The 13,506-nt window shown below is 41.7% G+C and overlaps 1 protein-coding gene and 1 long non-coding RNA gene across 3 annotated transcripts in view; one reads left to right on the forward strand and one right to left on the reverse strand.

Annotated features, from left to right (window-relative positions):
- Positions 1–99: 99 nt before the first annotated feature.
- On the reverse strand, positions 100–12,354 carry usp44 (ubiquitin specific peptidase 44). The gene is made up of 6 exons (XM_044022575.1): positions 12,284–12,354; positions 6,900–8,555; positions 5,406–5,604; positions 4,335–4,443; positions 3,001–3,269; positions 100–2,155 (listed from the first exon to the last, which is right to left on the reverse strand). The coding sequence occupies exons 2-6, from the start codon at positions 8,451–8,453 to the stop codon at positions 2,031–2,033; spliced, it is 2,256 nt and encodes a 751-aa protein (XP_043878510.1). The 5' UTR covers positions 8,454–8,555; positions 12,284–12,354; the 3' UTR covers positions 100–2,030.
- LOC122767185 overlaps positions 4,347–13,506 on the forward strand; it is a 44,857-nt gene continuing 35,697 nt past the window's right edge. The window contains exon 1 of one of the 2 annotated variants that reach the window (XR_006360177.1): positions 4,347–4,464. This is a non-coding gene — a long non-coding RNA (uncharacterized LOC122767185). Of the gene's footprint in view, positions 4,465–12,060; positions 12,243–13,506 lie in introns of those variants that run through there. The other variant, XR_006360178.1, reaches the window with a different exon arrangement.

The following is a 13,506-nucleotide window of genomic DNA, read 5'->3' on the forward strand; positions in this document are numbered from 1 at the left end:
TGTCGACAGCCTTAAGTCCTTCACAGCTAAAGATGTGTAAATATGTTAAAGCGGCACTTCCTGTTTGAAGAGAGTGAAGAAAAACACAAAAGACTTAAATCGTTTGTAGAAAAATGAAAAAATATTCTCATTTATTGAGGTAATTTTCTCTAGAAAACCAAAAAATTGAGGTAACAATTTGCATAGTATAACTTCCATAACTTTACATTCATCCATTCACTCACTCGCGCACACACACACATTCATGGAGTAGTAACCAAAATGCAAACAATACAAAGTGTGCTTTGTTTTTCCCTCTGCTGGTTCAAATGTGAAGGAAGTCTTCTTTCCTCTTCTCTTTTTGTTTCTCCTTTTTTCTTTTCGTTTTATACATCGTTCTCCAGTATGGAGATAAATAATAAAACCAACACACGCTCACTCACACATTTACTGAATGAACTGGTGAACCGTGTCACTGCTGCTGGTGAACAAATCGGCAATTGTATAAAACCTTTCAAAAACAGTCAATGGCCTCTTTTAAGGAAAAGGATTTTTTTTTTTATAAAAAATACATTCGTTACGTTAATAAATGCTGGTTTTTGTGCTGATTCCACTTTTTAAAAAAACTTGATATTATAAAAATATACTTTTATTTTTAAACAAAAGGGCACTTTTTCTTTTACAGACACTGGTTTGTTTTTCAGCCTCCAACGGCAGTTACATTCTGCAGCAGATAGGTGGCAGCATTTAGCCAAAAATCAATTTGGAAAGGTTTTGGGGTTTCAATCTGAGGAGGGAGTTTGGGAAAATGTGGTGAGGTTTTTTTTTTTTTTCTTAAATTCCAAAGCTTTGGTTTGAGGTCAGCTATTTGTTTTCCTGAAAAATAAACTTCCTGTCCTGTTTGTGTACAAATATTTGAACCATGAAACAACAGTTTTGCTTAAAAAAACAACAAAAACAAAACAATCATAGTGCATTTGAACTGGCAGGAAAAAAAATTGCCGGGAAAACGTTCCTGCGGTCGGCCGTTTTCTTCGAGAGCGAGTGACACTTTAACGATATCCAGTTTCTAAAGTGACTGAGGAACATTTTCCAACTTGATTTTGTTTCCTTTAAAACAGACACACAAACAACATTTACATTAAAAACTAAAATACAGCTGTACGACCTGTAGGGGGCGCACTTATGTGTGTGTGATGCTGTGCTCGCACCGAACGCCGTTTGTCACTGGGGCAACTACGTGGCGTAATTTGGAGAATCTCCATGCCGACTGGTCGCTCGGTCAGCGCGATTTCTCGCAAAACTTGAAAAATTTCAACACGAGTGTCCGACGTGATTTTGTCACGTCGCTGCGTGCCAATCGCGTCTATCGTGCCGCGGGATAATTCTGTGACGCGATGGACACTGCCGAGTACCTGACATAATTCGTAGAATCTCAGCGATGATTTCTCGCAAAGGTAGAAAAAAATTGAACTGGAGCGCGACTTGTGCGATAGATGCAATTGCGTACGTGAGAATCTCGCAGAAGTTGAAAATGTTTCGCAAAAGTTTAAAAATTTTCAAGGAAGTTTAAAAACATTTCAAGTTGACAGTTGACAAATTTGTCCCAGAAGTTGAATTTTCTTCCGCAAAACTTGAAAATATGTTGTGCGATTTTGTCGTGTCTTTGCGCCAACTTCTTGTTGCGCGACAAATTTGCGCCATATCCGGTGTGAACGCAGAATTCGTCATGTTGGCTTAAACTCTCTCATTTATAATAAAAAAAAAAGAAATCACTGTACATAAAACACAAACAGAACCAAATCTTTTCTTTTTAAGAAATACCTACATATAAACACCATGAACAAGTTCAAAAAGCAGAACCAGGTTGTTTTTTTTTAAAAAAAAGAGTCCGTCTTCTCTCTCTGACTTGATAAAAAAAGACCCATCCTCCCAGGATAGAAATGCCCAAAACAACCAGGGAGAAAAAGAGCGATAGGTGGCGCTGTGCTGATGTCGTCGTCTCGCTGAGTGGTCAGAAGAAGAAGAAGAAGAAGAGGTGGATTGTGGGTCTACAGCGGCCGGTCTTTGTCCTGAGTTACTCTCTGCGTGTAGAAGAGGATGTACGCCTGAGCTCGACACACTTCCTCCACTGAACACACGTTCATCTTAGAGTCGTTACAGTGAACCCAGAAACCTGCGACGCACAAAGAACACGACAAGTGAGTACGACACGATAATCTAATCCTTCAGTCAAGCTGTTCAAATCAAGAAAGTGTCCAGAAACGTCGTAGGAGTCTGACGAAAACTTACGTTATAGAAGTCGTTCCTTGTGTAATGTGCGATAATCGATACACCAGGCCAAACGTCATTGTTTTGATTGATGTATCGCTACGTAATTGTCTCGCAATATATTGATAATCGCAGAATCATCGTATCGTGGACCATGTATCGCGTAGCGTGATTAACCACCCTAGAAAGAAGTCGTACGAGAGCTTCGGGAAGTTCCGATCGACGAGCCGCAGGAGTCAGGACGCTCGCCAACTCGCTCGCTGGGAATTGTCCGGACTTTTTGAATTATGTTAACCCTAACCTTGTCAGTTGCGATGTTTACTCTCTCGTCATCTTGGCCAAGGTGCGTTTGAAAGTTTGGGCACAAATGTTAGCGATAAACGCAGCGGGTAAAAGACAAAATGTTAGGAATAGTGGGTAACACGTACAAATATGACATATGACGTTAACAGCTAACTTCATCGATGACTGACGGCAACGTGTGTTGCGATTAAATGTGTAGCTTCAAACTCAAGACGGATCGGAAGAAAATGCGATGAATAAAATGTTCCTGTCTTTAAACGTCGGCTTTTTGCGGCAAATTAAAGAATAGTATCGATTCAATGCGAACAAAACTCGGAGAACTGACTGGGTGGTGGAAGAAGTTTTTTGCGAGAATATCTGGCTTTTGCGATGTATCGCGTTCTCACGTCCGGCCCCTCCGTCAAGTCCAGGAGCAGCCGGGGCTTAAAAACTTAAATCCAAACTCACCTCCTTCTTTGTTGTAGCAGTAGGCCGTATAGTGGCCAGAGCCGAAGCCCTTCCCATGATGCATCACCACGGCAGAGAGTTCGTAGAGGAAGTGCTTGGGTCGCGGCGAGCTCGGGGAGGCGGGGCTGCCGCTAGGACTAGAGCAGGATGAGGTTTTGGGCGGCGGTGACGGCGGCGGTGGCTCTCTGCAGCAGTACGGCTCCATGTTGAGGATCTGGTCGAAGCTGACGTGGACTCCGATCTTCTCCCGGTGGTTCCGCCCCGACCACCTGACAACCAATCACAGGACAGAGAGAGGAGGAGTTAGCCTGCATCGCAACTGTCCGACTAAGATTCAGCGCAACCAAAGAAAACAAATCTACAAATCTAAAAACACTGACTCAGCAAATTACTACACATTATCAAGATGATTTAATATCATTTTTCTTGATACAAATATATTTTTTTAATTAATTAAAATGTTGACAGCCCACATTTTTACGGTATTTGCGCAGTGATTTTAACTTTTTTCCTTTTCCGATATCTGTTTCTGCAATTTTGACCAGTGTCAGACCGATACCAATACTCGGTATCATATTGACTCGTCCTTTTTAAAGTAAATACAAAATGATATTGATATTTTTACTGTTAATTCGAGTCCAGTATTTGAAATGTTTTATTTTTTTATTTACAACAAATGTTGAGGTGTTTTCCGTATAATTTGTTTTCACAAAACTGCTACAACAAGAAAGAAAAATTGGGCAAATGTCAGCCAAAAAAATATTGGCATCATACAGTATATCGGTCAAAAAATATCGGCATCATATATCAGCCAAAAAAATATCGGTCAAAATCCACTTTTGTTACATCATGTTTACGATATTAAAACAATTAAGAAGCTGAAGTAAACACAACTAATCCATTAATACGCAACTATGAAATTATTTGCCAACTATTTAAAAATATTTTAATCCGTGTTTAAAAAAAGTGTTTGTTTTTCTAAAAAAACAAGTTCTAACATTTCAATGGCAATATTTTGTATGAATTATCAGATGTTAAATCTGAAAAACCTGAGGATGGTCCTTTTGTGCACGGCAGCCATCTTGTGACGATTAAACACAGGTGTTACTGACGAGACCATCTCTGCTCTCTCTCATTAATTTGATTATTTACACCTGGGACTTTCCTGCTGTGACCTCCCAAAATGGCTGCCGAGCAAAGAGCAACAGGATATCAGTGTTTTTTTTGTGTGTGCGTGTGTTTCTTCTATTTTCTTGTTACAGAGATGTTTATTTTTAAAAAAACAGCGACACAGGCGGGTTTACTGAGTGAGTGACGTGGGTTTTTTTTTTTACCTGAAGCGTTTGAGGTGAAGCCGCAGCACCTGAGGCAGTTTGTGGACCATCAGCTGTTTCTGTGCTTCGGTCAGGAGGACGGGCTTGGACGACGACCGCCGTCGAGCAGCTGCGCGCGAGAGAGGAGAGAGTGAGTTAACGCACTCTCACATTTACAGGACTGTGGCAAAGTAAAAGCTTTGACATTTGGATTGAAAGTCGATCTCACGTAGTCTCAATTATTGACATATCTTGAATAAATGTGGTGTAATAGACCTTTTTTATCCATCAACAAACACAGCTTTTAGGTTCCACTACAGTTTTAAGAGAAGCGTAAATGTCTCACTATACTTGACAATTTAACTTTTCTTTACTGCAAAATGTTACGTTTCCTGTCTCCAATAAAGTAATTGAGAAATAATCATACTTTACGGTCTATAGCATTAATAAAACAATACATTTTGGACAATCTGCTGTGACACGAATATGAAAAACATTGCGTTAATTTCACGACAGAAAACACCAATATCGTGCGTCCTTAATTCAAAACAAACGCATCATTAGGAGCAAGTGTGTAGCCTGTGACCACACTAACCGATAAAACATCTTTTCATTCATCAACTCATCAATACAACAGTGAAAAACCTCAATCTGTGTGTCCCAAAACATCAAAAATGACATCCTCAAATATGGAAACATGTCAGTAAATTTCACGTATTTCAGAAAAATGAAAGCAAAATAAGCCCTCGATTACTTTAATAGCTGATGATTGCTCCATTAATTGCTTGCTGGCCTGATTACAACCGTGTACAGGCCGGTACATGAGCCGCACGTCTGTTTTTCTTGCCAAATATTCAGTAATTATTAAATTACCCTATTGTGACGCAAGGATAAACAGCCTCATCAAAGTCAAAAAGAGAATATAATATACTTTAATGAGTTAGGCTGTGAAATTTATGACATTAAACCACAATAATGTACTTTTTCCCCCACAGTAGCACAGATGATCCTTTTAATTTTCCAGCTTTACTTGATCAAAACAACATTGTTTATCATTTAAAAATGAGCAAGAAGGCTGTGGATTAAACTCACAGTTGCACTGGTCGCAGGCGTAGATGTTCCCCTCCAGCGCTTCCGTCTCGGTGAACTTGGCCAGCATCTCGGTCAAATGGCACGAGGCCTGCGCCGCCGACTCCCGGCTGTTGCTGTGATAGCGCTCCGGGAATTCCAGAGACAAATCCCAGAACGGCTCCACCGTGTTGGAGCGGTGGTCGCACGCCAGGCACGTCACCTGCACGCCACACACAATACAGATCATTCTTCACTTTTCTGGTCTCTTTTTAAATTGACTTAAATCTTTACTAAACACAAAGATTTGATGAAGTTTGATGTTTTTTCATATATACGACACACCCTTGGGGTGAGGATGTGTGGTATACAAGGAAGAAGGGGAAAAAACAGTCTGAATCAGTGCTTCGCAGCCACAGAACGGAGGATTTCCAAAACCACAATCCCTCTATTCACCACAAGCAGGTGTCACAGTGTGTGTGTGTGTGTGTGTGTGTGTGTCACAGTGCGTGTGTGTCCTCACGCCAACTCTCCACACGCCCTTCAACCATCAATCACACAACGCGACTCTGAACTTTGACAGACTCCTGTTCATGACTGTAAATATGCAGCGTTGCAATGTAACAGAGTACAAATATTTTGTTACTGTCACTTAAGTAGAAAAGTCACGTATCTGTACTTTACTTTGTTATTTGTATTTCTAGCAACTTTTACTCCACTCTCATTTCCTCTAGTCTTGATGAGCTGCTTTTCACTACAGTTTTCACAAAATGACTTTGGATACTATATAAAAGTACCGTAAATGTCATATACTTTAAGTACTTTTAAGTAATATAATTTTTTTTTTTTAAAAAAAGTGACTTAAGCTTCTACCAAAGTCATTTTCTGGTAACATACTTGTAAATCTATAAAAGCGAGGCGTGTCTCGTCTGTCACAGTCACGTAACTGTGTGCAGTCGTGTATTTGACAGCCTTCAAACTTGGCAGGTGACTTTACTCAGTGTCTAAATCAGCAGTCGGCAACTAAGTTTGGCCTAGGGACAACATCTTTTCAAAGCAACTGGATATCATATCACATTTTTCCTACTTAGCTCTCTTGTTCAATCAATCAAAGCTATCCAATCTTCTTTGAAATGACACAGCAGAAAGGTGTTGTTAACAGCTCCATATGTTCATAAATGGTCTAAAATGACGGTATCTGACGGATATCTATACTCTTTTACATCGGTATTGGACACAAACTAGGGGTATTGTCCCATCCTTGAAAATATACAGACATGAAACATACAATTCTGCTCTTATCATTTGAAGGAGATTAGGAACATTAGGAAGGAACTTATTGTTACATGTTTAGTCATCTTGTGTAACTTTAAACCTCCACTTTGTGAGTGGAGGCCAATTTAATGTGTGAACTCCTGAATTATTGCATTTTGAATGAGTCAGATTAAGACTGTTCCCTTTAGTAGTTGCTTAGTAAAGGTGATTACAGTTGAATGTGTGTGTGTGTGGGTCTCATACCTGGCTGAGCAGCTGACCATGAAAGATGGTGTTGACCACGTTCAGCACCTGCTTGATGAGCCGCTTCTGCGGGACGCCCGTCGACGTCGTGTGTTTGCCGGTGCTCTCCAGCTCGTGCTGCACCTTGTCCAGCAGCTCGCACAGGAACTCCTGGGCGTCCTGCTGTGCGTAGCCCCTGAACGTGGGAATCAGCTGCCACACCGAGTGCAGCATGGCGAACGGCGACACCAGCGCCCACTTGCCCGACCACATGACCTGGAACAAGGTGTGCAGCTCGTGGCAGAGGGAGATGTGCTTGGAGCTTGGCTCTTTGGGTTGTATCAGCTCCATGCTACGGGACCGCGACGCCCCGCCGCTTAGTCCTGCCCCAGAACCGTAGCTGGTCTGAAGGCCCTTCCTCTGGGACAGGGGCGACTGGGATAAGGCCTTCCCGGCTGCCAGTTGTCCGTGGACGGCGGTTGCCAGTAGCTCCAGTGCCTGGGTCAAGTCCAGGCGCAGGAAACACTCCCTGAAGACATGCAGGTGACTCAGCACCTGTAAAATGGAGTTCATATAACAGGTGTTGCCTAAATTCCTCAAGCCCGTCACGCCGGGTGTAACCGTGGGACGGCGTTTAAAGGGTGAGCCCCCCTGTTTGGTGCTCTGCTTGTGGCGAACAGGTGTATGAGCAGTTCGAGGAGATGCTAAAGGTGTTTTGGGCTTCGATTTGGTGGTAGAGGAACGACTCCTGCGTTTAAGAGTCGATTGGGCCTTTTTTGTCCGTGTGGTTCTTTTGGGCGTAGCAGAAGCAGGACTCTGAGTCCGCGACCTGTGTGCGGGAGTCGAAGGCAAAGGGGTTTTTGTCTTATTGTGTGATGTCCTGGATGGTTTTGCGACCACCACCTCTGTGACTCGCTGGCTTCTCCGAAGTAAACGCCGGCTCTTTCTCAAAGGAGCGTTCTCCAGCTCCTCCTGTAGCTGCCTCTTTTGAGCCCGCCTCCTCTCCCTCGCTTCCCTTTTCTGCTCCTCCTCCTCCTCCCTCTTCCTCTCCTCTTCTTCCCTCTTCTTTCCACAATCGGTGAGTGCGAACCAGAAGCGGAAGACGCGTCCCATGAGCGCCCGGCGGCGATGCCACAGAGCGGTGAACATCCTGTCCTCATCCCTCAGCTGCAGCTCGCGGGCTCCACATGGCATGAGGGCATCGGGGGCGGAGCTAGCAGAGCGGAGGGTGCGCCCGCTGCGTGTGGTGACCTCATATCGCTGGCTCTGGATGGCGCTGAGCGTACTGCGGAGCAGCTTGAGGTCTCCCGTGGCGTTGTCGTTCAGGACGTAGTCGTCGCACAAGTAGCAAAAAACATAGAGTTCGTTAACCTCCATGGCCAGCGGGTGGCGCTGCTGCTGGAAGTGCTGCAGGGCGTGTTCCTCGATGTAGCGCCCGCACGCCACGTGAGCGCAGCCCAGGCAGGCCCACATGGACTCGGTGGTGTTGCAGTCGACGCAGTGCCACTTCTGAGGGTTGAGGATGGAGTGATCGGGGGCGAGCCGCAGCCGCCCCACATGCTTACACCTGTCCATCACACACGAGTCTGTGAGCACGTGTCAACAATTCACACTGGCTTCATATCACCATGGTGACCACGGCAAGCTGTGAAATGGCACCCTGCCAGGGCATGGTGTCTACAGGGGAGAGAACAGAGATGTGGTCAGTCAAGACGAACTAATGGAAAAAGAAAGTTGTGACCGGTGATTCAAAAATTCTTATAAAGTTATTAGTTTACGAGCCAAACCTGCTAGGGATGTACAATAAATTATGGACCAAGCATAAGCTCAAAAGCTTAATTTTGAGTCAAATCTATTTTATAGTACATGGTAACGCTTGAGTTAGTCGTATTGCAATTACATATTTTACATCATCTCACAACATCATATATCATTCAGCCCTAATTGCGGTTAAGTACGTAATTTTCTTGGACAAATAGCCCAAATATGTACCATTTAGGACTGAAACAAACCATTAGTTTCATAATTTATTAATCTGTGGATTACAGAGCAATTGCTTGGTCCATAAAATATTGACTGGTGTTTCCCAAACCTGGAAATTACAATGTTCTCAAATGTCTTGTTTTGTCCACAAACCAAAATTATTCAATTTTTAATGATTTTTTTGTTGTATGGAGCAAAGAAACCAGAAAATATTCACATTTAAGAGAGCTAAAAAAAAAATCACGTTTTAATTATATATAAAAAAAGTCAAACTCATTTATCTATTATTGAAATAGATGATTATTTTGGTAATCATCGCTGCAGCCCTAGTGCAATTACATTACTATACAAAGCAGAACGTTGTTGAGCACATTAAATCAAAATGCTCCACTTTGATAAACCTCATAGCAATGAGAGCTAATGAGAGCTGGTGCAACATGTTTTCACTGGTCTGGTTGTTGATTTATTACAGAGAGAAGGAAAAGACTCACACAACAAGTCGCTAAAACGTATGCATTCACCAGGTATTTGAGCAACAGGTATTGCAATAAGTCAGAGACAAAAAAATTGCAGTTTGATCAGCCAAGGATTTCACAAGCTACTAGTGTGTGGACCTGCGTTCCACTCCCTTAGCCTTTCTTTGCCTCAGGTAAGCGTAAAGCACGGGTCTGATGTTTTGTTTTTTTTAATACAAAAATGTGAAATTATCAGTTGGAAAAATAATCCATATGTTGTATCCCAAACTGAGTGAAGTGAAGCATGTTTTGATTTATTTTGTGACCATGGCATCATGTTCTTCTCATATCAAACCACACCATAAAACAATTATCTCAAAGATCTGACATGCGCTGTTTTACGAGGCCACTGTGACAAACTCCCACGTGAACAGCGGCGCCTAATATTACCCAACATGTGCCAACGGTAAAATAAACCAAACGTGATCGTGCCGAGCGTTGCCAGACATTTCCCCCCTCACAGTCAGTTGACGTGGCCTGTTGAAACCTGGTCCGGTGACATTACATGGCATGACTTAACAAGGATGTGACCTTGTCGTCTTCCATCAAAGCTAATTAATGTGATGGACAGGCTGAGAACTGGTAAAGCGATTTGCATCTTAATTCAATTCTAGCCTGTATTTTTATCTAAAGCTTCTTAATGTGGGTGATCAATTATAAAAACACTGATTAAACCTCCCAAATACAACTGTCAGTCTTCTCCGTCTTATCTTCTCTGCCTGCCTTTCACATCGTCGGGGGTCGATGTAGCTCAGCTGACAAAGTGGGGGATCTGTAAGTGGGCTAAAGTCTATCAACACCCCCACCCCACTGAGGTCAGAGAAGTAAGATTATCCAACAAAAGGGGCGACTGAGCTGTGCTGCATCTTTTGTCTGAATACAGAACTACCTTTTTCTTTTTTTACTGGAGAAATAAAAGGGAGGGAAATCAAGGGGAAAGAAATTCTACAATAGGCAGTGGACAAATGAAAGACACAATGACTCTAGCTTTAAATGTGTCCAGTTAGAACTGTGTTCTACAATTGTCTGTGTCCATCCGTCTGTGAGCGGCATAATTCTGAAAGTAAAGGACACATTTAGATTGAGTTTTCTGGGGATGTGGGTCATGGCTCAAGGAGAAAATTATTAGATTTTGCTGGTGATCTTGGCACAGATTCATGAGGAGTGGGGAAACAAATCCTGGGTTAGCCATCGTCAATGACACCAGTCAACAACAAAGCTCTATAACACAGTGTAGCAACACATCTGTAGTTATAAATCAAACAGTTCTATGTGTACAACTGATTTACTGTGAAATAAATACTACCAGAAGTCTTGGTGAGGTTGCTCAGAGTTGCGAATACAAACGGAACACACACCAATGATGACTTGTTATAAATTCAGAACCAGGCTCCTCATTATTGTATTGTTGTGTACTTTTGAACAAGATCATTATAATTATTATTGCTATTGTTATTATTATTATAATAACACAGACATTACAGACGCATTTAATGTTCCCGTTTTTCACTATTGATTGCTACTTGCAGGATCTCTAAACATTTAAAATTGAAATTTCATTGTTTCTTTCGCTCAAGAGCAACATTCAATCTTATTTTCAATCTGGCAATCGTCATACCGATTATTTTTAGCCACCAATTCGAAAAAACGTTTATGGCAATAAAGCCATTTATTTTTGCCATATCGACCTACGCTACAGTTTAATATCGATCAGACTGTGCTGCTGTGAGTGTGTGCACTGAGCCAGTGTGATTATAAATAAAATATCACTACTGTCAAAGACCAAACACACAGTCTACTGAGGTGATAGAAGTAACCACCGAGGAAATCCATTAACCATTAACCACTACATAATTAAACTACACAATGTATTCAACTGATACAGTGATATTTTGATATTACACCTTAAGACACCCAGTATTGATATGTTAGCATATATTTTCTTAACTAATGTTACAAATATACTTTTTGTTCATGAGATGATGCCAAGTGCTCGTTCTCACTAGAGCTGTTGTGTGACTTCATCCCAATACATGCTTTCGCAAATCCTGTCGTTATAATCATATCGTGATAATCGTGGCGTCTCCGGCCATTCCCACCCCTATTATTAAAGTAGACCCTCTCTGTCACTGCAGCTCCAGTGAGTATTACGCACGTGATCATTTACTCTAATCAGTTTATAGTTTAACTTCGGGAACAACCACTCATCTGAGGAACTCATGGCGTTAAAATAAAGTCAATAACAGACTCTTGTGAGGAGTTTGAGCAGAGTTTGTAATGTTAGCGCGCTTTGCCTGGTTTGTCCTTCTGACTACACACACACAGCTGAACGTTAACGCAGAGTTAATTAACCCATTGCCAGATACACACACTCACTCACGCACTCACAGAGCCAATGTTTAACAGAGATTTAACACAGATCCACGCTCAGGTATGTATCTTAACTTCAATGCCCCTCTTCTACAGCTATGGCTAACTAGCTGTGGTTAAGTGAGAACAGCTATACGGAGTTACGATCACTCATTTCTAAAAATCAGTCAAAGAAAATATAAACTGGTCAAACTAAAGTCTGGAATATCTTATATTACGAGTGGGGCACAGACAAACAAGTCGCGAATGCTATATCTCCCTGCTATTGACGCTAAATTAATTATTAAGATTTGAGGGCACCTAGCTAGCATTAGCCTAGCGTGCTAGTTAGCTTTCAGTCAACCAGGCTAGGCGATAATCCCGACAAGTTCGTGTCTGAGCCGGAGGTGAGGTTCAGCCCCGCGGAGCCGGGGTTCGGTTCTCCGGGGAAGAACCACCACCGGGCTGTGGCCGGTGTCTGAACGGACCACCGCGAACACACGCTCACGCGTACAATGTGAGTGAAGGCGCTGCTGTGGGGGAAAGAAAACGCCGTACCTAGCCTCTCCTTCACGGCAGTAACTCCTCTGTTTCCAAAATGATCGCCATCTTGTCAGTCCCTGTCGCGTGGTGTTGGCTCGAGCGCGTCCTTGATTCGTGACGTAGTTGTTGTTGTTGTGATTACAATGACGAATAATATACATTTTTCTTTACGCGAACTAGCACAAACGATAGATTTTTAGTTGTATTTATAGGTTGTATTGTCATTTTTGTCACGTATTTTTTACTGTTAATTGTAGTATGTGTGTCTTGCAGAGGCAGAGAACGTATAGTATTTTATATACTTAAAATACTAACCCTGATATTTACTAAATTTGACTACAGGAAGACGCCAAACAGATCATCCAAATCAGAAGCAGTGAAAAGCAGTGAAGAAATTCAGTGTTGGAAAAACTGTAATAAGCTGCATATGAATTGTTATAATTAGAGCTGAAACTGGCGATTATTTATTTATGTAATCTTTCGGTTAATGGAGTACTTATTTGGTATCGTAAAATACCAAAAATTGTTCAACTTTAATGATGTATTTGTAATATGGAGCAAGGAAACCAGAAAATATTCACATTGAAGCTGAGAAATTTGGCAATTAATTTAGTACGTGATTAATAATCGAACCCGAGTCATAATTCACTTTTCATGAATGGTGATCAACAAGTCTGTAAGAGCACGAGTTAAAATCATTGCTTACAATAAAACAGGAGCAGTACACTTATTCACCACTAGAGGGGAGTGTTGCATCAAATTATTGCCCAGTAACTTCATCCCCACAAATACAGTGGTATTGAAAGAAAAACAAATGAACACATGATTTATTGAACTCATCCATTTTCAATAATTGTGTTTCAGCCCAAGATAATTTTATTTATGTAATTTAAAGAATCACAAGACACAATTATACACGGTGGTGGTTTAATTCTCTGCATCACAGGACAGAGAATTAATCAATCAATAAATATAAATAAATACCCAAACCACATGGTCCCTTTCACACCATTTCCTTGTCTTAAACCTTTTTTTAATGGACATTCTCATGAAAGGATGACACATGTGCTTTTGTTTCCCAGGTCATGTTACCTAAATACATCATGAGACATGTCTCCAGTGCTTCATGTTCCCACCGCGCACACACAAGCGTAATCTGGATTTTTCTCACCGCACTCAGTCTCCAGTGACAGCTGTGGAGATAAAAATCTACTTTTAGTCTTTGGAGAGTAATGAAG

This window comes from Solea senegalensis, linkage group LG3, assembly GCF_019176455.1.
Source record: "Solea senegalensis isolate Sse05_10M linkage group LG3, IFAPA_SoseM_1, whole genome shotgun sequence".
NCBI classification, from domain to species: domain Eukaryota; kingdom Metazoa; phylum Chordata; class Actinopteri; order Pleuronectiformes; family Soleidae; genus Solea; species Solea senegalensis.